The sequence below is a fragment of the Cetorhinus maximus genome, chromosome 27 (assembly GCF_964194155.1).
Source record: "Cetorhinus maximus chromosome 27, sCetMax3.hap1.1, whole genome shotgun sequence".
NCBI classification, from domain to species: Eukaryota; Metazoa; Chordata; class Chondrichthyes; order Lamniformes; family Cetorhinidae; genus Cetorhinus; species Cetorhinus maximus.
Window position 1 is genome coordinate 8,459,702 of NC_135905.1, and position 27,313 is coordinate 8,487,014.

General features: G+C 42.4%; 1 protein-coding gene across 6 annotated transcripts in view; it reads left to right on the forward strand.

Annotated features, from left to right (window-relative positions):
- shld2 (shieldin complex subunit 2) overlaps positions 1–27,313 on the forward strand; it is a 124,410-nt gene that overhangs the window by 80,370 nt on the left and 16,727 nt on the right. For 5 of the 6 annotated variants that reach the window (XM_078530655.1, XM_078530651.1, XM_078530652.1 and 2 more), the window contains 4 exons: positions 3,843–3,977; positions 5,597–5,803; positions 14,962–15,196; positions 25,058–25,173. In XM_078530655.1, the coding sequence (XP_078386781.1) occupies positions 3,843–3,977; positions 5,597–5,803; positions 14,962–15,196; positions 25,058–25,173 (693 nt within the window). The remainder of the gene's footprint in view (positions 1–3,842; positions 3,978–5,596; positions 5,804–14,961; positions 15,197–25,057; positions 25,174–27,313) is intronic. The other variant, XM_078530656.1, reaches the window with a different exon arrangement.

The window sequence follows — 27,313 nt, forward strand, 5'->3', positions numbered from 1 at the left end:
TCGACTTGTTCAGGGTCATGTTTCTTTGCCTGGGTCTTTTAAAATCTGTGTGTCTTACTGTTGCCTTATCAAAAGTGTAATTGGGAGTTAGATTGAGTAGGGGATTTAGAAGTTATCGTAGTAATAATTTGTAGATCTATGTATGTATTTAAAATAATTTCTCTTATTAATAAATGTTTAATCTAGTTTTATAAAAATCTAGAAGACTTGGTGGTCTTACTACTACTGAATTCAAGGCACGCATCTCAAAATTTATACAAATTGAAAATTAGTTGTGACAGTTGTTTCAAGTTTCCCTCTGGGATTTGAACTGCTCGGCATTTTCCATCTGCTGTGCCATAACACTTACCCAAAACAGTTATTGTGTGAGTACTAGACAGAGAGTGTGGCAATTAAGCTGTTTAACTATGGATGGCATCACATGATACACTTGTCAGGACAAGACAATCTCCCAGCATTGACCCCTTGAAAGCAATAAGGAGGGGGAATCCTGGCTAATGTATTTCATTCCTTCTCTGTCTATTTCTAATCTGAGATCAACTAATTCAGCACAGACTGGAAATCAAACACAGCTGATTTTTTTGATCTCTTTGTCCAAGTTTTTGGTGATCTGACCTGATACCACCTCCTTGCGCCTTGGCTGTCAAAATGTTTTTATTGCGTCACTCTTGTTAGGCACCTTGGCATACTTTGCTATGTTAAAAGTATAAAATGAATACAAGTTATTGTTGTTGATTTCCAAACTAGGAGTGGGTTCACCCATTGAGGATTGGCTGCCATCTGACATTCAAAGCAGAGAAATTTTTTTAATTTTCATTATGGTGAGGGACATTACTGCTGGAGAATGGAACTTTCCCCACTGATAAACAACAACAACTTGTAATTATATAGCCCCTTTAACTTAGTAAAACGTCCCAAGGTGCCACACAGTTATCGGAAAAAATTTGACACCTAATGCATAAGGAGATACTAAAACATGTGACCAAAAGTTTGGTCAAAAAGGGAGATTTAAGGAGCGACTTAAAGGGAAATAGAGAATTTAGAGAAGTTTAGGGAGCGAACCCCTGAGCTTAGGGCCTAGGCAGCTGAAAACATGGCTTCCAAATGAGATGGCAAAGGTATTAGGAGATGCGTGACAGGCCAGAATTGGAGGAACGCAGAATTCTCGGAGGGTTATTGGACTGGAGGAGGTTGCAAAGATAGGGAGGACTGAGACAATAAAGGAGTTTGAACTCAAGATGAGAGTTTTCAAATTGAGGTTTTGCTGAACCAGGATCCAATGTAGATCAGCAAGCACAAGGACAAATGGATGAATGGTACTTGCCACGAGTCAGGATATAGGTAATAGACTTTTAGATCAGCTGATGTTTACGAAGGGTGCAAGATGTGACACCAGTCAAAAGAACATTGCAATTCTCAAGTCTGGAGGCAACAAAAGTCTGGATGAGAGTTTGAGCAGCAGATGGGACTGAATCAAGGACAGAGATGGGCTATATTATGGAGACTTGAGGCTCCAGTGTCAACATCAAATACTCTCAGGTTGCCGCCACCTCTGTTGTAAGGCTCCTTTTACCCTGCCCTGAGCTTCAGTCCTACCTTAGAAGAGCACCTCCTACTCCATTGTTGTGACATTTTTCCATTTCATTCACTAACCCAATCTCTGAATGATATTACTAAGAAGGAGCAAATTTGTGATGTAGGCATAAGTCCACAAGATATTTGCACAGACTCCTAGTAAATAGGACCCTTGCATCCAGTAAAAGAGACTTTCATTGCTTCATCCGTATTTTGGATGAGACGATAAACTGAGGCAAGGAAGTTCTTCCACTTGTTCTGGATTATTTAAGAAAAGCCAGCATGGTTTGGTTAAAGACAAGTTATGTTCGACTAACTTGATTGAGTTTTTTGATGATGTAACAGAGAGGATTGGTATGGGCAACGCAGTTGATGTGGTGTACATGGACTTCCAAAAGGCGTTTGATAAAGTGCCACATAATAAGCTTTCCAGCAAAGTTGAAGCCCATAGAGTAAAAGGGACAGTTGCAGCGTGGATACGAAGTAGGCTGAGTGACAGGAAACAGAATAGTAGCGAACAGTTGTTTCCCAGACTGAAGGAAGGTACACTTTGTGGTTTACCAGGGGTCGGTACCAGAACCCCTGCTTTTCTTGATATATATTGATGACGTAGAATTGGGTACGCAGGAACAGCTTCAAAATTTGCAGATGACACAAAACTTGGAAGTTTATGAACTTTGAGGGAGATAATGATAGACTTCAAGAGGACATAGACAGGCTCATGGAACGGGAGGATACATGGCAAATTAAATTTAATGCAAAGTGTGAAGCTGCATTTTGGTGGGAACAACAAGGAGAGGTAATATAAAATAAAGGGTGCAATTCCAAAAGGGAGTTCAGGAATAGAGAGACCTGGGAATATATGTGTATGTGTCACTGAAGGTGCAGGGTAGATTAAGAAAGCAGTTAATGAGACATACTAGATCCTGGGCTTCATAAGTAGAGGCATAGAGTACAAAAGCAAGGAGTTTATGATGAACCTTTATAAAACCCTTGTTCACCTTCATCTGGAGTATTGTGTCCAATTCTGGGCACCACACTTTAGGAAGAATGTGAAGGCTTTAGAAAGGGTATAAAAAAGGTTTATGAGAATGGTTCCCAGGTTGAGGGACTTCATGGATAGATCGGAGAAGCTAGGGATGTACTCTTTAGAGAAGAGAAGGTTGAGAGGCTATTTGATAGAAGTTTCAAAATCATGAGGAGCCTGGACAGAGTACACAGGGAGAAACTGTTCCCATCGGCGAAAGGTGAGAACCAGAGGACACTGACATAAAGTAAATGGCAGAAGAACCAACTGCGACATGAGGGAAAGCATTTTTACAGTGTTTAGGATCTGGAATGTACTGCCTGAGAGCGAGTTGGAGGCAGATTCAATCATGACTTTCAAAACGGAATTGGATAAGCACATGAAGAGACAGAATTTTCAGATCTATGGGGAAAGGTTGGGAGATATGGGACTAGATGAGTTGCTCTTGCAGAGAGCTGGCATGGACATCATGAGTGAATGGTCTCCTTCTGTATTGTAAGCATTTTATGATGCACTCCATGATTCTATAGTTAACTTTCAATCAACATCACTAATACAGATTACCTGGTCATTATCACATAGCTGTTAGTGGTACTTTGCTGTTTTGATTTCCTACATTACAACTGTGATTACACTTCAAAAAGTACTTCTGTGGTGTAAAGCACTTTGGGACATCCTGAGGTCACAAAAAGTACTACATAAAATGAAATGTTTCTTTTAAGTTTTCTTTAAACTTTGAACTTTGATCTGGAGGTGAAAGACCAGCATTCCCACCCGGTTCCCAGAAATAGTGGTTTTTAATAAAAATCTTGTTTTAATTCAGTAGTTCAAAGGTTATTCTGACCTTTATCCTATTAAAGCAAGGTTTCCTCATGTTAGAGACATTTCATGTTAAGCCTTGTATAGCTTTCAGTTTTAGATTTTGTTGTAAAAGAATAATGGAAGGTCAGAGCAGGAAAACTCCCTTCTTTGGAGGAGCCAGCAAAGTTAGGGAGGGGCTAATCAGCCAGCGGTCCCTCTCTGATTGCTATTTAGTGACTCAGCTACAAACTGTGTGTTTGGATATTGGGTGAGAACCAGTTCAGAATAAAATGCAGTATTTATCATTTGATTCCCAAACACAGGTCATTAACAAGCACATTCAAACGCTTCCATTATTTTGTGATTCTGTTCAGTAAAATGTTTTCAGGTTACTGCAGTTGATGGTGCACTGTATAATGTAACATTACCTCACATACAGAGAACACCTACACATATCGAGGAAAGGCGCAACAGAAGGTAGTGCTGAGTGTGGAGCAAGTCAAAGGTCACCCAGGAACGTTAACACTTTGGGGAAATTGGATAGCCTGGCACACTCGGATTCAAAAGAAATTGGGTGAGTGAAACATAACATCTAAAGTAAGGAGTGATCGAGGGAAAATGATGGACAGTGTGTAAGGCATGACTGAGGGAGAACGATGGACAGTGTGTGTAAAGAGTGACCGAGGGAGAATGATGGACAGTGTGTGTAAAGAGTGAAGAATAGTTAATAAGGGTTGCTATGTAAGGATCGTTGAACAATGGAAAGCCTGTGTCCCTTCCCAGTTTTCTTCCACTAATTCTGAAACTGCTGTTTCTTGTTTGGTAAATCAAGATATTGAGATTAGTTCTGTTGAAGGGTCATGAGGACTCGAAACGTCAGCTCTTTTCTTCTCCACCGATGCTGCCAGAGCTGCTGAGTTTTTCCAGGTAATTCTGTTTTTGTTTAAGATATTGAGATTGTCAGGCCGTTTAACTATGAAATGAGCAGTGAATTCATAGCTTTGCTGGATCTTGTCTTCGCACAATGTAAATGCAGGGATGGCATTTGATCAGCAGGATCCATGGCTGAATTTTCCATTCAATGAATTGAGTTCATTAAACATGGTGGTTTTTGATTCCGTGATACCAGGATTCTTCAAGTGCAGACTTGTTGAATTTGGTTTGCTAGAAAGATCATTGGCATCCCCGGTGTAGGCTGGATACTACGATGAGAACGCTGATCCATTATCACCCAATGAACCCTCACGTACAGACAGAACCTCATCAAGACTGCAGAAAAAATTAAAATCTGCAACAACCTCCTCATTAAACTAGCCAGTATCGCATTGCCCTTGCCGTCATGTACTCAAGTGCAGAATACTGTGCCCCAGTGTGATACCAATCTGCCCTTACCAAACTTATCAATATGCAACTCAACTCAGCAATCACATCATCACAGGTACTCTTCAACCAACTCACTGTCCCTGGCTGTCAGTTCTAAGCAATATTTCACAACTCTGTGCCCCTCTCCCTCCCCATATCACAAGGGTAATTTCAACAGGCACGCTACTGGAGAAGGTTTATTCCAACTCAAGCCTGCCCTTATTCAATGACCTCCTCCGCCCACCAACAGTACGCCTTCCCTCAAACTACCCATGTGGTTAAACCCACCACACTGAGGACCAATAGCTGAGGACCCATGACAGAAGGATTGGCAGGAAAAAACATCTGCCAGAAATCACTCTCACATCATTCACCTCACTACTCATCCACCACCTGGCTTTGATCTCCCACGCCAACAGTTGGCTTCTTTAAACCGTTTCCGGACTGGCCAAGGCCTCTGTGCAGCCACCCAATATCAATGGGGTCGCCAAGACCATCCAGGCTGCGGCTGTGGTGCAGTCCAAGTAATGACCCACATTGTCGAGGAGTGTCCGCTAACTTAAACTTGAAGGTGGGCTTAAAGAACTCCATCTAGCCACTGACAAGGATATTGCTTGGCTCTGTGACTATGCACATGGTAAATAAGCCCTAAGCCTGGCCCAGCTTGGTTAATTCAGCACACTAGGCATCGTACCTGTGATTCCCAGTCCTGTATGGACAATGCTACATTTCTACTGTCTTTACCCAGCTAATCTGATAACCTTGCTTCTTACCATTGTATTTATTGTTAGTAGCTATAGCCCATCATTTCTGCATCTCTGGGTCTTTCAGGTCATGTTTGGGACTTCAGAAATCTGCTGGTCTTTCAAAATCCCATCACTGGGGATCTGGAACTGCACACCACACCTTGGTCGTCCTGCGAGTGCTTGTTTGATGATGATGAAAGGGCCATTACATTCAAGACCAAGTACCAACCCAGCGAGACAGACTCTATTAAAATGATGGACCTATCCACCCTGCTTCACACCAGATATTCAGGTGCATATATAGTTATTTGATGGCAACAGCAGCATAACCTAGGGTCACTGAGACTCAGGTTTTACTTAAGAGTGAGTTTGAACCCTGGAGTATTTTCTAATGAATTACTCTGATGGCACTTGTGAAAAAGTGAACATTTTTAAGGGAGAATTATCAGTTCAATTTTCTCCTCTCCTTGTCTGGAGGTCCTGGTTTCAGGCATCAGGCACCTGGCCCAAGTGGCTAATTTTTGTGTAAACGCAAACAGTAAATATTAGTGAAATTCTCAATTCTCATCCAGGTGTTCTGAGAAAGAAAAAAGAACTTGCATCTATATCGTGTCTTTCACAACCTCGCAATGTCTCAAAACAATTTACAATCAATTAAATACTTTAGTGGCGTGGAAAACGTTGCAGCCAATTTGTGCACATAACAATCCCAGAAACAGCAATGTGCTAATGACTGGATAATCTGCTTTAGGAATTTGGTTGAAGGATAAATATTGGTCAAGGCAGAACTCGTGTTGGATCATTTATATCAGTTTGAGAGGGCAAATGGGGTTGACATCTGATCTGAAATATGGCAACTCCAATTGTGCAGCTCTCCCACTGAATTGTCAGCCTGGATTTTGTGCTTAAGCCTCTGAAATATAACTTGAACCCACAACCTTCTGACTCAGGTGAGAATGGTACTGACTAAACTAAGGCTAATACCCAAGTCCAATTTTAGTGTTCATGTAGTGCCCCAGCTGAGATCCGCAAACTAGGAGTGAAATCTTTTAGTCAGTATGGTTCACTCGGACACTGGGCAATGGTGTTACCAACTGCACCACTGGGAGGAACAAAGGAATGGGACACTTCTGGCAAGAGTGAGCTGCATCACTTCTCAATAACTTTGTTTTGACTGTAGTGTGAGAGCAACAAAGGAATCGTTAAAAGAGAAAGTAGACCAAGGTCCATCTAGTTTGCCCTCCACTCCTGGTAGTCACATGTTACAACAATGGACTTTTGGCAAGACTGGCTTGATATCCTGACTTTGAAGGTCTGGCTGTGTGATTCACTGGAATAAGGGAGCAGGTTGCAACTGTGTAAAGACAGGGGTCTGAGGCACAGATATCATTCTCTAACTAAAGCAGAAAATACTAAACCCTTTTAACTATTCACAGCAGAAGTTCACTGGCTTAATTCTTATCTGTGCTGAATTGGCTGGTTTTTGCTAGATGGCAGTGTGATGCTGCCAAGGTATCCTGCTCTTCACCAGTATTCAGTGATCCTTGGTGGAATAGTCAAATCAGTTGAGAATGCAGTCAATACACAGCTGTGGTACCCTCCCTCCCACAGTAAGTTGCCTTTTACCTGCTGATGCTGGAAGGTGCTTGTTGCTGGATGGCAGACTGTGATGCTGTCCATGGTGGAAAAGTAGTAATTGACAAGGCAACTCTTAATTGAAATTGATATAGCTGAACTAGATGGCACATTGGAACTTTCATACAGAATGACTCAGTTCAACCTATGGTTGTCACTCGGGCTTGAACAAGTTTTAGAAACAGAAATCTTAGCATAGACAGAGAAATGTTGGCCTTTGTTACCTATGTTGAACGTGATACAAGAATTTTAACCTGGTGCAGCGTGTGGGTTTGGGTCCAGGTCGGATGTTACAATTGGCAAAAATGCGAACGTGTTCAGAGTCTGGTTCCATCCTGAATAATTTTACATTGGCGAGCTTAACTTTAGCTGTGGATGAATTATTGGAATCAATTTTGAGTGGCAGGTACCTTGGAGGCCCCTGTCTCCTCATCTCCCCAACTCCAACAGCCAAGTAACCTGAAACATCACTGATCTCTAGCACTTTCTCTTCTGGAGTTGCTAGCTGTGAGATGTGAAGGACCACCTTCAATTCTCTTCCTCGAGTTCTGTGCTCACTTTCCCCCACATTATATTCCATCTGCCATGTTATTGCCCACTCACTTAGTCTGTCTAAACCCTTTTGCAGTCTCTTTACATCCTCCCAGCTTACTGTTGGGGTCAATAAGGAGCAGGAGAGAGATTCTCTTCTCCAGCATTAGGAAGAAGAAACCTGTTACTGCCACAAAAAACGTATGGCTGGAGGTGACCCAGGAGCTCAGCAGCAGAAGTATTCTGCCACTTTTCAGTGCATGAGGCCCTTTAATGCCCTATGCAGGACAGGAAAGGTAAGTATAGTGCAAATTTATCCTGGAGGTTGAGTTCATAGAGTGTATTTGGGACAGTTTCTTAGACCAATATGTTCTGGAACCAACCAGGGAACAAGCTATTTTAGACCTGGTAATATGTCATGAGTCAGGATTGATTAATGACCTCATGGGAAAAGCTCCTATAGGTAAGAGTAATCAGAACATGATAGAACTTCACAGTCAGTTTAAAAATGAGAAATTTGTGTCTGAAACTACTGTCTTAAACTTAAATAAAGGTAATTACAAGAGTATGAAGACAGAGTTGTCTAAAGTGGAATAGTAAAATAGGTTAAAAGGAGAGAAGCAGTGGCAGATGTTTAAGGAGATATTTCAGAACTTTCAACAAAGATTTACTGAATGGGATAGATTTTAATCAGATCTCGCAACTCAAGACTGGGCATCCATGAGGCGCTGTGGGCCATCAGCCGCAGCATAATTGCACTCAAACACAATCTGTAATCTCATGGCCCGGCATATCCCCCACTCTACCATTACCATCAAGCCAGGGGCTCAACCCTGGCTCAAAGAAGAGTGCAGGAGGGATGCCAGGAGCAGCACCAGGCATACCTAAAAATGAGGTGTCAACCTGATGAAGCTATCACACAGGACCACTTGCGTGCCAAACAGCATAAGCAGCAAGTGATAGACAGAGCTAAGCGATCCCACAACCAACGGATCAAATCTAAGCTCTGCAGTCCTGCCACATCCAGTAGGGAATGGTGGTGGACATTTAAACAACTCACTGAAGGAGGAGGCTCCACAAATATCCCCATCCTACCCCCATCCTAAGTGATGGAGGAGCCCATCACATCAGTGCAAAAGATAAGATTGAAGCATTTGCTACAATCTACAGCCAGAAGTGCCGAGTGGATGATCCATCTCGGCCTCCTCCGGAGGTCCCCGGCATCATAGATGCCAGTCTCCAGCCAATTCAATTCACTCTACGTGATATCAAGAAATGGCCAAAGGCACTGGATACTATTGGAGCTATGGGCCCTGACAATATTCCAACAATAGTACTGAAGACTTGTGCTCCAGAACCTGCCGCGCCCCTAGCTAAGCTGTTCCAGTACAGCTACAACACTGGCATCTACTTGGCTACATGGAAAATTGCCCAGGTATGTCCTATACACAAAAAGCAGGCCAAATCCAACCCGGCCAATTACCGCCCCATCAGTCTACTCTCCATCATCAGTAAAGTAATGGAAGGGATCATCAACAGTGCTATCAGGCGGCACTTGCTTAGCAATAACCTGCTCACTGATGCCCAGTTAGGGTTCCGCCAGGGCCACTCAGCTCCTGACCTCATTACAGCCTTGTTTCAAACATGGATAAAAGAGCTGAACTCCCGAGGTGAGATGGGAGTGACCACCCTTGACATCAAGGCTGCATTTGATCGAGTGTGGCATCAAGGAGCCCTAGCAAAACTGGAGTCAATGAGAATCAGGGGGAAAACTGGTTGGAGTCATACGTAGCACAAAGGAAGATGTTTGTGGTTGTTGGAGGTCAGTCATCTCAGCTATAGGACATCACCACAGTAGTTCCTCAGGGTAGTGTCCTCGGCCCAGCCATCTTCAGCTGCTTCATCAATGACCTTCCTTCCATCATAAGGTCAGAAGTGGAGATGTTCACTCATGATTGCACGATGTTCAGCACCATTCGCAACTCCTCAGATACTGAAGCAGGCCATGTCCAAATGCAGCAAGACTTGGACAATATCCAGGTTTGGGCTGACAAGTGGCAAGTAACATTGTGCCACACAAGTGTCAGGCAATGATGATCTCCAACAAGAGAGAATCCAACCATCGCTCCCTGATGTCCAATGGCATTACCATCACTGAATCCCCCACTATCAACATCCAGGTGGCTATCATTGACCAGAAACAGAACTGGACTAGCCATATAAATACTGTGGCTACAAGAGCAGCTCAGAGGCTAGGAATCGTGCGACAAGTAACCCACCTCCTGACTCCGCAAAGCCTGTCCACCATCTACAAGGCACAAATCAGGAGCGTGATGGAATACTCCCCACTTGCCTGGATGAGCGCAGCCCTCACAACACTCAAGAAGCTTGACACTATCCAGGACAAAGCAACCTGAATCCACAAACATTCACTCCCTCCACTACCAACGTGCAGTAGCAGCAGTGTGTACCATCTACAAAATGCACTGCAGGAATTCACCAAGGCTCCTTCGACAGCACCTTCCAAACCGATGACTTCTACCATCTAGAAGGACAAGGGCAACAGATAGATGGGAACACCACCACCTGTAAGTTCCCCTCCAAGTCACTCACCATCCTGACTTGGAAATATATCGCCGTTCCTTCACTGTTGCTGGGTCAAAATCCTGGAACTCCCTTCCTAATAGGACTATAGGTGCACCTACACCACATGGACTACAGCGATTCAAGAAGACAGTTCACCACCACCTTCTCAAGGGCAATTAGGGATGGGCATTAAATGCCAGCCAGTGAAGCCCACATTGCATGAATGAATAAAAAAAATACTCAATTGAGAAGGATGCTACAAGAAGGATACACCATCTGTGGCTAACTAAGGAAGATAAGGATGGTATCAAATTGAAAGAAAAGATGTACAATGCTGCAAAGATTAGTGGCAGGCCAAAAGATTGGGAGAGTTTTAGAAACCAGCAAAGGATGACTAAAAAAAATGAAGAGGGAGAAATTGGATTCTGAGAAAACTGGCAAGAAATATAAAAACAATAAAAGGTTTTACAGGTATATAAAAAGGAAAAGAGTAGCTAAAGTAAGCATTAGTCCCTTAAAGGATGAGACTAAGGAATTAATAATGGTAAACAAGGAAATGGCAGACTTTGAATAAGCATTTTGTATCTGTCTTCACAGTAGAACTCGCAGAAAGCATCCCAGGAATAGTAGATAATCAACTAGCAATGGGAGGGAGGAACTTAAAACAATCACAATCATTGGGTGCAGCGATTGTGGGTACGTTGGTTGTAATCCCAGCAGGTGGAAAGGTCCCAGCAGATTGGAAAACCGCAAATGTAACATTACAATTCAAGAAATGAGGGAGACAGAAAGCAGAAATCTACAGACCTGTTAGTAATCTGCCATTGGGAAAATGCTAGAATCCATTATTATTAGTAGCAGATCACTTAGTAAATCATCATGGTTTTGTGAAAGGGCAACCGTGTTTGACAAATTTATTAGAGCTCTCTGAGGATTCAATAAGCTGGGTGGATAAAGGGGAACCAGCAGATATAGTGCATTTGGATTTCCAAAAGGCATTCTATAAAGTCCATATAAAAAGTTACTGCACAAACATGGTGCTGTGGGTGACATATTAACATGGATACAGGATTGACTAACTAACAGGAAGCAGAGAGTTGCGATAAATGGGTCGTTTCAGGTTGGCAACCTGTAACTATAGGAGTGCCACAGGGATCTGGGTTGGGGCCTCAACTATTTACGATCTATGATAATAACTTGGGTGAAAGGAAAGACTGTATTGTAGCCAAATTAGCTTATGACACAAAGATAGGTAGGAAAGCAAGGTGAGAAGAGGATACACAGAATCTGCAAAGGGAGATTGATAGATAGGATAAGTGAGTGAGAAAAAAATTGGCAGATGAAGTATGTGGAAAATGTGAGGTTGCCACTTTGGCAGGAAGAATAGTAAAGCAGAATATTATTTAAATGGAGAGAGACTACTGAATGCTGCAGTACAGAGGGATCTGGGTGTCCTTGTACATGAATCACAAAGAGATAGCATCCAGGTACAGCAAGTAATTAGGAAGGCAAACAGAAAGTTGACCTTAATTGCAAAAAGGATGGATAGAAGTAGCAAAGTCTTGCTACAGCTGTACAGGGCATTGGGGAGACCACACCACGGTGTTAATATCAGATCCTGCCTCTCTCTTGGGGATTAATTTTACACAGCCTCATTTCCAAATGCATTCCATTTTATTACTTTCCTCCTAAAACCTTTATATTCGTCCTCCTTTTGTAACTACACAGTACCTTTGAATGCTGTAAGTGATTTATTGTCAGGCATACTTGTGACAAAGCATCTCACTCCAATTTTTTCCAATTCCTTTTATGGTCCTTGTGCTTCCCTTGTAATAATGGGCACTCATCTTCGACTTACCAACCAATAGAAGTAACTTCTCTATATACCCAGTAATTGTCATGAGGGTACTCTTCACACTGATGCAGTGTAGCTACTATTAATTGAGATCAGATTCATTCATATGGACCATCCTACAGCTGACACTAGTTGAGACGACATTATTTTATGCATACTGACACAGTGACTCTAGCACTATGTGGACCTTAGAAACACTTGCACAATCAATTCTGCACACTGATGAAAGTATCAGAGCCAATAATGTCCTCTTCCATTTGGATAAAATGGTTAAAGGAGAGCGTCTGTATATAAATTTACACACAGAATCATTTATAATATTCATTGTACACATTCTGCAAAGCATCATTGAAGCTAATATTTTAAATCCTTCCAACACCATTGGCCAGGTATCACCCTCATTTTGTGTATTTTTTAATACTAACCGAAAAACATAAACTGTGTAATAGGGAAACAAATACGAGTTGAATATTTTCCCACTGAGGTATCTCTGTGAAGGACCAGAGCTCACAAGGTCAGGACGCTACAGTAGTTGAAAGGAGCAGAGGAAAAAATGATGGCAATCAAGAACTAATGATTAGGTGACACCGAGCTTGGATTTTAAAGACTGAGGAATGAAAAGTGTTCCGTGGATATGATTTCCTGAGAAAGAGGATTTTTAATCTTTGGCATGCTCTACCCCAGAGGACTGTGGAAGCTCAGTTATAAACTATGTTTAAAGTAAAGATTGACAGATTTCTAAATGCCAATGGCGTGAAGGGATATGGGGATAGTGTGGGAAAAAGGCGTTGAAGTGGATGATCAGCCATGATCATATTGAATGGGGAAGCAGGCTTGATGGGCTGAATGGCCTGCTCCTGCTCCTATGTTCCAATGAAGTTCTGTGTCTGACAAATGTAGAGAAAATAGCCTGAGGACATGACAATGTTTGTAGGGTTCAAAATGTGCAGATTGGCTCAAGTGACCCACTCACTAATAATTGACAAATCAATAACCAGTATCGGAAAAAAACTCGTAAATCTCCTTTATAAAAGTTGTACATTCACTGAAAAGCATTCAGTAATGCTTTTGAGAGATGAGCTGAGGAGCAATTGATCCTGTAAGATAATGCCATATGGAGCTCTAGCTATATCCTTTCATTTAACTCCTAGTAGAGTGAATTTTGTTCCTGTTTTGATGTTCTTGATTGCTGATTTTAGCAATGGACGCTCCCGGGGTAGCCTCACCTGCTGGGTGCATTTATTGGGATATTGTGTAGTGTTGCCCATGATTTACTGATTTGCTCTCCCAATATCTAAGAGTCCTTGTTGGCTGCAGTCGTTCATAAAATCAGCTCCATGCCCTTCTCTTGCTAATTTCTTCCTACCTCTCCTGAAGGTATTTTCTCACTGCTGGATACAGCAGACGGTGTGAAAATCAATCTGGGAGGCCCCTGCCCTACCCAGCTCAGTATCATGCCTGTTGATGCCTTACTTACTAAGCCAGCAAGGAGTCACTGTATTTTATTTATAATATGTAATTAAGAACATAACATAAGAAATAGAAGCAGGAGATGATCATGCTGCCCATCGAGCCCGCTCTGCCTTTCGGTACGATCACGGCTGATTTTGGGCTTCAACTCCACTTTCCTGCTGGCTCCCTTATCCCTTGATTCCCTGAGAGACCAAAAAACTATCTATCTTGGCCTTCAATAAATTCAATGATGGGACATTCACAACCCTCTGAGGTAGAGAATTCCTAATATTCCCAACTCTCTGAGTGAATAAATTTCTGCTCATGTCTAAATGATTTACCCTTGTCCTGAGACTGTTTCCCCTTGTTCTAGATTCCCCAGCCAGGGGAAACAATGTCTTAGTATCCACCCTGTCAAGCCCCTTTATAATCTTGAATATATTAATAAGATCACCTCTCATTCTTCTAAGCTCCAGAGAATATAGACCCAATTTACTCTGCCTCTCATCATAGGACAACCCTGTCATCCCAGAGATCAATCTAGTGAACTTTTGCTGTACTGCCCCAATGTAAGTATATCCTTCCTTAAATATGGAGTATTCCAGATATGGTATCACCAAAGATCCATACAATCTCCTTACAATAAAGGCCAACATGCCATTTGCTTTCTTAATTGATTGCTGTACCTGCAGGTTAACTTTTTGTATTCCTTGTACAAGTACTTGCTGAACATGTACAAGTTTCATGCCTTTTAAAAAAACATTCTTCTTCTCTATTCATATGACCATAGTGACACTTGCCCACATTATACTCCATCTGGCACCTTGTTGCTCACTCACTTAACTTGCCTATATCTCTTTGCAGCCTCTTTGTGTCTTCCTCACAGCTTGCATTCCCACTTAGCTTTGTATCATCAGCAAACTTAGATACATTACTCTCTGTCTCTTTGTCTAAGTCAATAATATAGATTATAAATAGCTGAGGCCCCAGCACTGATCCTTGCAGCACTCCACAAGTCACAGCCTGCCAACTTGAAACCGCCCCATTTTTCCCTACACTGTGCTTCCTGTCCGTTAACCAATCTTCTATCCATGCTAATATATCACTCCCAATTCCACGAGCCCTTATCTTGTGTATTAACATTTTGTGTGGCACTTTATCAAATGCCTCTTAGAAATCCAAATATGCTACATCTACTGGTTTCTCTTTATGTACCTTACTAGTTTCCTCAGACAGGACTTCTCTTTCGTAAAACCATGTTGACTTGTTCTAATTAAACTATGCTTTTGTAAGTGCACTGTTAAGCTTTCCTTAATAATAAATTCCAGCACTTTCCCAATGACTGACGTCCAGCTATTTAAGTTCACTGCTATCTGTGTCTCTCTTTGCAGGAAGCGTTCAATTAAAGGTCCACATAGTAGCAATGCAGTGGTATGCTCATTCTACTCTTAATCCCTTGTTCATGATGGACGCCTTTACTCCAATGGAGACAGTTTTTGCCTCGCTGTCCTATTTTACATACTCTGGCTGTGGAAGCTGTGGCTCTGAACTGGGATTTGATGAAAATGGCATCTACCAGCAGTGTATTTCATGCTTACCAAACAGCACCCTGCGAACCTTTTACAGGTAAGAATTCTGTCCACAGCTTCTTCCCATCAGTGCCCACATCACATTAAGCCATGTATCCATGGTGAAAGGTAAACAGGAAAGTGTGTTACAAGGCTGTAAGTGGGTGATGCAATAACTTGGTAACCTACAAGAAGAAGCAACACAGATAATTGTGAACAATGCATACGGGGACATACAAAGCTAGGGGCCATGAAGGTAAGATAGTAGTAACTTCAGGAGAAACTTCTTTACTCTGAGAGTGGTGAGAATGTGAATTTTGCTACCACATGGATTAGGTAAGGTGAATAGTATAGATGCGTTTAGGGGGAAGCTAGGTAAGTACATGAGGAAGAAAATAACAGAAGGTTACTCTGATGCGGTCAGAGGATGCTTGCGTGGAGATAAACATTGGCATAATGACGTATTTTTGTGATGTAAAATTCTTCACAATTCTATTTAATGTGGCAGCCAAAGATCTTCCTATTTCATCTTGGTGTTTAAAATTTCTGTATGTCGATGTGGTGATGTAATTGGGCCAAAAGTGAGCCTTCCTTTTTACACAGCCCTGCTGTAACTCCTGTAGGAGTATGCTGGATGGCCTGAAAGTAGACCAGTTACATCAGGGATTCTCCAGGGCCTTATAAGGACCAGAGCCTCCAACTGCCCATCAATAGACTAGTGGTATAGGAAGGGATGGGCAGTTCTATTGTCATAGGTTAACATGTCCCAAGCCTGACAGCAGATTGAGTTATGATTGCTGACCAGTATGCCCAGTGAAAGCCTGCCAACTAGTGCTTGCGAACTACTTCAGGCATCTAGGGCATTGACATGTGTTTGATCACCACCTCCTTTTTCTAATAGGACTGATGGGGACACTGACATTTTTCTGGGGGTTGGAGGAGGGGGCTCCCAGAAAATCCTCCAAAAGCCTGCAAGATTTTACTGATTTTATGCCTTCTGGGGGTCTGGAATGCAACCCTACTGGCACAGTCCACTACCATTGGAATGCTAATATACCTCCTCCTGAGCCTGTTAACTCTAGTGAGGTCAGCGGCAAAGGTCTCAGATAGATGATCACCGCTAATTTTGGCCCAACTAACTTTTTGATCAGGTTGGAGGTAGGAGCAAGCAACGCAAAGGGAAGCTTAATTAGCATCTAACTAACTTTCTACATTGCATGCAAATGCCTCCTGGAGCAAAAGTGATAATACAATAATTCCAACCCTGTATTTATGTGTGAGGCAGTGACTGATATCGTCAGCATGAAAGCAAAAAAACATTTGTTCCAGTCCCTGCACAATTGGTCATGTTATTGATTTGCCATGCTAAGTCTCCCCAAAAATTTTCGATTAAAGATTAAAGTTCCTGCAATGGCTTCTTGTAGTGGAAGGTTTCACCTGAGCTGCTAAGGTGTCAGCCATTGCTCAGTGAGTAGCACTCTCACATATGAGTTCAAGCCTCACTCCAGAGACTCACATAGTCTAGGCTGACATTTCAATGCAGTAGTGAGGGACTGCTGTACTACTGGAGTGCTGTTTTGCCAAGGACGCATTAAACCAAGGTCTTGTCCATTGTCTCAGGTAGACATAGAAGATCCTTTGGCACTTTTCAACTAAGAATAGGAAATCCTTCCTGTCTTAGCTGATATTTATCCTTCATTCAACATCTCTAAGAAAGGTCCTTTATCTCATTCTTGTTCACTTGATCTTGTGGTGCATAATTTGGCTGCTGCATTTCCCCACATTGTAACAGTGACTACACTTCAATGAAATATTTCATTGACCATGAAGCTCATTGGGATGTCCTGAAATTAGAAAAGGTGCTTTCTATATATGCAAGTTCTTCCTCTAATTGTGTTGCTTCATTACTCAGCAATGGCCACCCACACCCCTGCACCCAAGACACCATTGCCTAAACAACCCTTCGCCTCCCAATCGCTGGGGTCTGCCTGCCTGGTCCCGGCTTCTCCAAGGAAACTCTCCAGTCTTCAAGAGAGCCTTGGCATCCTCTCCTTTGTGATACAGCCTCATTAATTGGCCACATCTGATTGGGCTTACAGTTCTGGTGGATGGGGGTGGACTTTCATTCTCAATTGGCTGGCGGCTCTGCTGGCAGCCTGTTAATTGGTTGCAGCTGGTAAAATGCTGCCCCCCCCCCCCCCCCCCCCCCCCCAACCAAGGTCGCTGCACCTGCCAGAGCAAGGTAGGCTTTTGGACTTGACCCTTTCCAGAAAAATTCAGCCCATAGTGTAGACTGTCTATGTCAATATGTCAATAGGCTATTTCACCATGGAAGGCATTACAGCTGAATCTGATACTCCACTATAATAACAACAACTAATATAGCACCCTTAATGTAATAAAACATCCCAAAGCATATCACAGGACTGCAAAATTTGACACCCAGCCCTTAAAGCAATATTAGGGCAGACAGCCAAAAGCTTTGTCAAAGAGAAAGATTTTAAGGAGAAAAGGTTTATTACTTTAACCGGTTTAAAGGAGAAAACAGAAGTAAAGAGGTGGAGACGTTTAGGGAGGGAATTCTAGAGCTTAGAGCTGCTTAGGCAGATGAAGACATGACCACTAATGGTGGAAGAATTAAAATCGGGGATACTCCATAGGCCAGAATTAGATAAATGTAGTTGTCTCGGAGAATTATGGTGCTGGAGAAGGTTGCCGAGATAGGGAGGGTGAGGTCATGGAGGGACTTGAAAACAAGGATGAAATTTTAGAAGTTGCTTGACTGCGAGCCAGTGTAGGTCAGCGAACACAGGGTTGATGGGTGAATGGGACTTAGAGCGAGTATGGACATGGCCTTTGACAGCTGTCATGGAGAAGGATGGATTGGCAGCTAGGAAATGAAGTTTGCAGTATGGATTGCAGACAATCAATCTTTCCGATGTTTAGTTGGAGGAAATTTCTGCTCATTCAGAGCCGAATGTCAGACAAGCAGTCTGATGGTTTAGCAACAGTGGAAGAGTCAAGAGAGTGAAGTTCTGGTAAAGCTGGGTGTTGTAAGCGTACATGTGAATGTTAATGCTTTTCGGATGGTGTTGTCGAAGGGCAGCAGTGTAGATGAGAAATAGAAGAGGACTAAGGATGGATTCTTGGGGCACCAGAACTAATGGTGCAGGAGCAGGAAGACAAGCTATTTCAGTACTCTGACTGCAATTACATAAATAAAAATGGAATCAGGCAAGTTGACGACAGTGCCCGACAGTAAAGAAACATTGGAGGCAAATGGTATGTTCAACCATTTCCAAGGTTGCAGACAGATTTGTAAGGACAAGGAGGGATAATTTACCTTTGTCACAATCGCATAGGATGTCATTAGTCCGACATCCATTGATCCATAGCGAGAGGATTCGAGTGCAGGAGCAGGGATGTCTTGCTGCAATTATATAGGGCCTTGTTGAGACAACACCTGGAATATTGTGTGCAGTTTTCGTCTCCTTATCTGAAGAAGGATGTTCTTGCTATAGAGGGAGTGCAGCGAAGGTTTACTAGACTGATTCCTGGGATGGCGGGACTGACATTTGAGGAGAGATTGAGTCGGTTAGGATTATATTTGCTGGAGTTCAGAAGAATGAGGGGGGGGATCTCATAGAAATCTATAAAATTCTAACAGGACTATACAGGGTAGATGCAGGAAGGGTGTTCCCGATGGTGGAGGAGTCCAGAACCAGGGGTCACAGTCTGAGGATACAGGGTAGACCATTTAGGACTGAGATGAGGAGAAACTTCTTCTGAGAAATTTCAGAGAGTGGTGAGCCTTTGGAATTCGCTACCACAGAAAGTAGTTGAAGCCAAAACATTGTATGTTTTCAAGAAGGAGTTAGATATAGCTCATGGGGCGAAAGGGATCAAAGGATATGGGGAGAAAGTGGGAGCAGGCTATTGAATTGGATGATCAGCTATGATCATAATGAATGGCGGAGCAGGCTCGAAGGGCCGAATGGCCTACTCCTGCTCCTATTTTCTATGCTTCTATGTTTCTACATTTCTGTTTAGAAAGAATTGCTGGGTAACAAACAGGAATGGAAACCCTCCTTAATCCAGGATTAGTGAAACCAATTGTTAGAGGCCCCAGCTGCTGCCTGAACTGAGCCCAGCTAGGCTGGATTTCTAGGGGATTTTAATTGAAATGATGAGAAGATTCTCCCTGTTTACTCACCCAGCACTGTTCTTAAAAATAACTCAGGATTAGACAAAGTGTTAGGCTTGACAGAGGGAAAGGCAGGATCTTTCAGCAATGAGCAGCAGTTGGAGTTTTCCTTACCTCACAGTTCTGATGTCGTATGAGTCCCCAAGGCGCTTCACAAGACCTTTGTCAAGCAAATTTAACATAGAGCCACATAAGGAGATATTAGGACAGATGATCACAAGCTTGATCAAAAAGGTAGGTTTTAAGGAGCATCTTAAACGGGGTGAAGAGGAGAGATTTAGGGATGGAATTCCAGTGCTTAGGACCCAGGCAACTGAAAGCACGGCTGTCAGTAGTGGAATGATTAAAATCGGGGATGTGCAAGAGGCCAGAATGGGAGGAGCACAGAGATCTTGGGGAGTTGCAGGGCTAGGCGAGTTTACAGAGATAGAAGCGCAGCCATGGAGAAATTTTAAAAAGAGATTTTAAAATTGAGGCATTGTTGGACCAGGAATCATTTTTTGTCGCTGAGCACATGGGTGACCTTATGTTCCTGGCACAGGAAAATTACATAAAGATGGATGAATAAGTTCTTCATCTTTTGCAAAAAGAAGTTTTGCTTTGTAGATGTTTCTGTTCCAACTTTTGGAAAAGCAACTCATTGTGAGGGATTAGTTATTCTGTATCTAACAAGTGCTCAGCATGTCTTAGGAGTATTAAATATAACAGAATTGAGAAAACTCTACTCTGCATCTAATCTTTTACTTCTGCCTTTATCCTACTTGTCCTGTTCTGAAAGTATTGATGTGTTCCTGTGGTATAGGGGAAACACAGATTGCCGTCCTCCAAGGAATTACAATCAAAAGGGCATGCACGAGAGATTTAACTACAATACTTAGTGCTGATTCTCTGACCTATGCTCCTCTCCACACTGGGAGCAAAATACTGATCAATTTACCCAATGTGTCACAGGGATGTTAGTTGTCCTCAAGTGCCTAACTTTCATGATGACCTTGATATTGAGGGGTGATCTAATTAAGATGATTAGGAGCTTTGTTAGGGTAGATAAAAACTATTTCCCGTGATGGCAGAGTTCAGAACAAAGAGGGAATAACCGTACGATCATAGCTAGGCCATTTAAGGGTGGTCAGGAATCACTTCTTCACACAAATAGAGCAAATCTGGAATTCTCTCCCTAAAAAAGCTGTAAAAGCCTGGACAATTGAAACTTTAAAAGCTGAGATTGATACATTTTTGTTAGGCAAGGGCAATAAGATTTACTGAACCAAGGTGTTTAGTTGGAGTGAAGATACAGATCAGCCATGATCTGATTGAATAGTGGATCTGGCTTGAGGGCTTGAATGGCCTTTTCCTATTTCTGTGAGGCTGATGAACAATGCTCAGATACATTTGCATTGTTTTCAGCAGCCTTCCACCAAATAGCCATTTTTTGATGTTTGAGTTTAGACAATGAAGGTCACCTGGCTACTCGGTGTGGACATTCCCCAAGCTCAATTGTCTCCTCAATGTACACATTGCAGCAGAAGTCACTGGATAGCATTCTGAGGTAAACAACCTGGCTGATATTTCCCCTATTCTTTATTAAGGGATACTACAATGGTCATGCCTCAGCTATTGTGCTGGCTGAACACAGGATGGGGACTAAATCTGAACCTCCTTGACCTGTTCCATACTGTAAGAAAGAGTTTTCCATCACCTAAATACATTCAAAGCTATCAGTTTATTACAAGCGCCACCTACTGATACAACATTTTCTGCAGTCACGCGATGCATGCCCACATATGCTTTTAATTTCCAACAATCTGCCTTTAGATGTCCTCTCTTTTATTTCATTCATGGGATGTACGTGTTGCTCGCTAGGCCAGCATTTAATGCTCATCCCTAATTGCACTTGAGAAGGTGGTGACAAGCCGCCTTCTTGAACCGCTGCAGCCTATGTGGTGTAGGTACACCCATAGTGCTGTTAGGAAGGGAGTTCCAGGATTTTGACCCAGCGATAGTGAAGGAATGGCAATATGGTTCCAAGTCAGGATGGTGCGTGGCTTGGAGGGGAACTTTCAGGTGGTGGTGTTCCCATGTGTCTGCTGCCCTTGTCCTTCTAGATGGTGGCAGTTGTAGGTTTAGAAGGTGCTGTCTAAGGAGCGTTGGTGAGTTCTTGCACTGTGTCTTGTAGATGGTACACACTTGCCATTGTGTGTTGGTGGTGGAGGGAGCGAATGTTTATGGATGTGGTGCCAATTAAGTGGGCTGCTTTGTCCTGGATGGTATCAAGCTTCTTGAGTGTTGCTGGAGCTGCACTCATCCAGGCAAGTGGAGAGTATTCCATCACACTCCTGGCTTGTGCCTTGTAGATGGTGGACAGGTTTTGGGGAGTCAAGAGATGAGTTACTCGTCGCAGGATTCTTAGCCTCTGACCTGATCTTTTATGACAAACATAAACTGTTAGGCCCCTTGAATCATACTTATCCTCCATACTATCTTTTTTACTACCCTGAGGAGTATCTCTCTTTTCATTGCTGTTATCTTCCTCACTGTAACCAGTATTCTGTTCAATCAAATCTCTTATCTCTCCAGTTTCTGTGTGGGTTTGCAAATAATGGTCTGTTGCTACTCACGTTTGTGAGATAATTTGTGTTGTGAATATACCGCTGCTACTCACCATGTTATATTATCACAGCTGAGTGTTATGTTATATTATGGTGCTATCTGTCAACTCCAAAAATGGGTCTAGAGGAGCTGTAAATGGGAAAGACAGAATTATTACTAACAGCTGCCATCCAAAACAATGGGGGCAGAGGTTATGATCTGAAATTGTCAAACTTGATGTTCAGCCCAAAAGGCCATAAAGTGCCTAACCGAAAGATGAGGTTCTGTTCCTACGCTGAGCTTCTTAGGAAGTACAGGAAACCGAGGGAAGAGAGAGAGAGAGACCAGTGTGGGGTGGAGAATTTAAATGACAGGCAACTGGAAGCTTGGGGTCATGCTAGTGAACTAAATACAGATGTTCTGCATGTCCTGACCTGCCGAGCACCTTCACGTTACAATGGCATGCAGGCACATACAACATCATACAACAATTTGCAGTCATCAGCCATTATTGTACTGCTCTTAGAAACCTTTTGGTCTTCTAGGTGAGGCCTTATTCCAAAAGGGATACTATTTTTAAATTCTTCAATCAGCAATACTTCTCTAAGGTTTTCAAAATTCTAAATCAATCTTCGTAGTTCTATAACACCTATCAAGTACCATTCCCTTTTCCCTAGCAAATTCCACATAAGTCTGATTCTGTTTCTTCGTTAGATTTTTAAACTTCTGTCAGTAAGCTTCCAGAACTAACTCATACACATTGAGAACAGCATTCTTCACTGTATCATAATCACTAGACCATATATCCGAAAGCAACAAATACAATCCTTACACTTTTCCCCATGAACGTCCTTTGCAATAAAACTATCCAACTTTCCTGCCCCCTTGTAACTTTGTAGCAGTTTTATCAAGCAATGCAAAATACATTTCAACTCCTTCGCACTGAATTTTGGCACTAGACGAATATTTCTTGTCAAATCTAAACCAGGAATTAAATTTGAATCATTGTCAAGTTTTCCTGCTATCCGCTGTTTGTGCAATTGAAGCTTTTCGCTATCCAGGCCTCTGGGAGTTAAGGTTTTCTTTTTCTCTCTTTCTCTTTGAAACTCAAGTTCAAACTTTCGTATTTCCCTTTCTTTCTTTTTCCTCTCTTTTGAATTCAAGTTTTTTTCTTTTCTGTCTCTTCATGAGGCTTCTGCCTTTCTGACTCAAATTCCAGTTGTTGCATTTGCAATTGAATTCCAGCTGAGTCAACCTGTGTGCTAATTAAAGGTTCAGGTGTTGAGTCAACACCTCAACAATTTCTGCCTTTTTAGTTCTTACTTCTCAATCTATTTTCAATTTCTCTCCTACTGCTGTCAAATTAACCTTTTATTAATTGTTGCAGGGTACTCAGACTGGTCCTAACTTTTTGAGAAATACTTCAGCAGTAGAAGCAGCCATGTCAACCTTTCACTGATTGCAGAAAAAGTAACTGTGAAATCTTGTTCATTTAAACTCTGGCATATTCCAGTGTACTCATTGCCAGCCTCTGGATTTGAATCCTGCAAGATCCCCCAATTTGTTACAATCCTGTGGAGACCGATAACTTTTAATAAAATATTTGAATTCCCAGTGAGCAACTTAAAGGTATTGCATGACAAGTTTTAAGACTTGCACTGTACCAAACAAACTAATAGCAACATCCACTATACCGGGGTGGGGAACAGTTTTCTTATCACAGGCCATTCACACATAGACAAAATCACTCGCAGGCCACACGCGCACAGAAATCAACTTACTTTAGTTTATTCTCTTTAGAGAGAATACAGAAACATTCTACTCACCCATTGTTTTAATGTGACACTTGAATTTGAACATTATATTGTTAAATATTATTATAGTAATTTAGCTGATGCTTTTATCCAAAGCAAACTCTTAATGATGATGATAAATACTATTTTGAAGGCGCTACTGACATAGGTTTGTATTTTTAGAAATCTTGCTGTGGGCTGGATGAAATTGAGCAACGGGCCAAATCCGGCCCACGGGCCATGGGATTCCCACCCCTGGACTAAATGTTAAATAGTCATTTCGTAGTACAGAACTTGAGTATTGCTGAAAAAAGAGAGATGGCTAAGCTTTTCATCTTGTGCTCATCAGGACACTTCGCAAGAATACCAATATAAGGGGAGAACAACAATTTATACTGTATGTGAAGAGAGTGCTGATTGGTTGGCAAGTGGTGTTGCCGTGGAGAATACACCAGTGATGGTGACTGACAGTTAACTGCCAAACATTGTTTAAAATTTAAGCCAGGTAGCTTGACCCTGATTGGTTAAGGGTTGGTCAACGCTTTCCACAGAATTGCAATCTTTTCAGGAAACAGTCTAAAGTCGTTCCCAGCTCCAAAGGTTCACATCTCCCTGTTTTGCCGAGTCGTAGCATCCAGCGACTGTTGAAGGCCCTCTCCCCCTAAGAATTCCCAAACCACTTTCAGCAGTAAGACCTCCTCCTTTGATTTCTCTTCCTAGCCTCGCCAGAGCAAATCTTCCAGAGTCCTTAAAATGCTGCAGGCTCCTTCTCTTTGACCAGTGGACAAGCTTTCCCCAGCATTCTGCTTGATTACTAACAGCCTTTTTCCTGTGAAGACCACAGCAACTGCATCTTTCTCTCTAATCTTTTTCTCTCTCTCTCTCTGCCTGTCTGTCTGTCCGTCTGTCTCTCCCTCTCTCTCTGTCTCTGTTCAAAGTCTCTGAGACACAAAGTCTACAATAACAAGAACATCTGCTTCTGCCTTTGCTTTCAGATGTTAAAATATAGCACATGCATTTCAGTAACATCTAACCTAGGCCTCCAGTCCCCATGGTGACCAAGCCATACTGGCTTGTTGTTGGGCCAAACCAATGGCAGGTCACAGGACTCTCTTCAATACACCATTTTACCTTAAATTAAAGAGACGGTCCAAAACATAATCATCTAATAACACCATGCATTCATAACAATCAGTACGATCCAACATAAGTATGTCAGTAGTGTACCTAGCCAGAAGAAATGTTGGGAGATCCCTGCACATTCCCAATCAGTTAGGAGCAAGCTATGAGTTGGTTTGGACTGTCAGCTTGACATTGTTTTCTTTATGTTTTCCAGACCCGCAGTGCTTTCAATAACAGACCAAGATTCCCGGATTGACGTTCTTATCTCATCCAAACTCATGGAGAAGATATTTCTCAATATTCCTCCCACCTGGCTAAGCAAACTCATAGGTAACTGACCCCAGCTCACATATTAAGTAAAGGATATTACCAGGATAATCAGATAATAGGAGGAAAGGAAGGTAGAGAGGAAGAAATTTTTAGAGAGGGAATTCCAGAGCTTAGGGACTTAGTAGCTGAAGGCACGGCCACCAGTGCTGGAGCAATTAAAATCAGGGATGCCCAAGAGGCAAGAATTGGACAAGGGCAAATATCTAGGAGGGTTGTAGAACTGGCAGATGTTACAGAGCTAGTGAGGGTAGGGAGGGGTGAAGCCGTGGAGGAATTTGAAAGCAATAAGGACGCAAATTTTAAAATTGAAACATTACTTAACCGGGAGCCAATGTAGTCGGCAAGCACAGGGGCAAGGGGTGAACAAGACTTGATACAAGTTAACAATAACAACTTGTATTTATATAATGCCTTGAGCATAATAAAATGTCCCAAGACGCATCACAGGAGCTTTTTTTAAAAAGTGACACTGAGCCACTTAACGTGATAAGAGTAGCCTAGTCGGAGAAGTAAGTTTTATGGAGCACATTAAAGGAGGAAATTGAGGTAGAGAGGCAGAGATATTTAAGGAGTCCCAGAGCTTGGAGCCCAGGCAACTGAAGGCACGGCCACCGATGCTGGAGCGATTAAGAACATAGGAGCAGGAGTAGGCCATTCAGCCCATCAAGCCTGCTCCGCCATTCAATACAATCATGGCTGATCATCCACTTCAATGCGTTTTTCCCACACTATCCTTTTATGTCATTGGTATTTAGAAATCTGTCGATCCCTTCTTTAAATATACTCAATGATTGAGCTTCCACAGCCCTCTGGGGTAGAGAATTCCAAAGATTCAAAACCCTCTGAGTAAAAAAAATTCTCCTCATCTTGGTCCTAGGTGGCTTCTCCCTGATTTTGAAATTGTGTCCCCTGGCCCTAGACTCCACAACCAGGGGAAATAGCCAGTTCTACCCTGTCTATCCCCTTAAGTATTTTGTAGGTTTCAATAAGATCACCTCTCATTCTTCAAAACTCTAGAGAATACAGGCCCAGTTTCCCCAATCTCTCTTCATAGGACAGTCCCGCCATCCCGGGAACAAGTTTGGTGAAACTTTGCTACACTCCCTTTATGGCAATAATATCCTTCCTAAGGTAAGGGGACCAAAACTGCGCACACAACTCCAGGTGCAGTCTAACCAAGGTTCTACATAACTGAAGCAAGACTTCGCTACTCCTGTACTCCAATCCTCTAGCAATAAAGGCTTCATTACCATTAGCCTTCATAATTACTTGCTGCACTTGCATGTTAGCTTTAAGTAACTTACTGACAAGGACAGTCAGGTCCCTTTGTGCATCTACACTTTCTAATCTCTCACCATTTAAGAAATACTCTGCACATCTGTTCCTCCTACCAATGTGGATAACCACACATTTTCCCACATTATATTCCATCTGCCATGTTCTCGCCTACTCACAAAGTCAGTCCAAATCTCCTTGAAGCCGCTTTGCATCTTCCTCACATCACGTACTCCCACCTAGCTTTGTGTCATACGCGAACTTGTAAATATTACATTTGGTCCCCACATCCAAATTGTTGATATATATTGTGAACAGCTGGGGCCCAAGTACTGATCCTTATGGTACTGCACTAGTCACAGCCTGCCAGCACAAGATTAAAATCAGGGACACTTAGAAAGTCAGAATTAGCACACGTAGGTATCTCAGAGGGTATAGATAGGGAGGGATGAGACATTGGAGTGATTTGAAAACAAGGGTGAGAATTTTAAAATCAAAGAGTTGCTCAAGTGGGAGCCAGTATAGGTCATTGAGCAGAGGGGCGATTGGTGAATTGGATATGATGCAAGTTAGCATACAGTCTGCAGAGGTTTGAATGACACCAAGTTTACAGAGAGTGGAATGTGGGAGACCAGCCAGAAGTATTTTGGCCTAGTCAAGTCTGGAGGTAACCAAGGCATGGATAAGGGATTTCTCAGCAATTGAAATGAGGCAGAGCAGTAGGGCGACGCTACAGAGCTGGAAGTAGGTAGCTTTATTGCTAACATGAATATGTGATCGGAAGCTCATATTAGGACCGGGTACAACACTAAGGCTGCTTGGAAATAGGAAATCAACAGTGACATTCTAATCCAAACCCAATTTG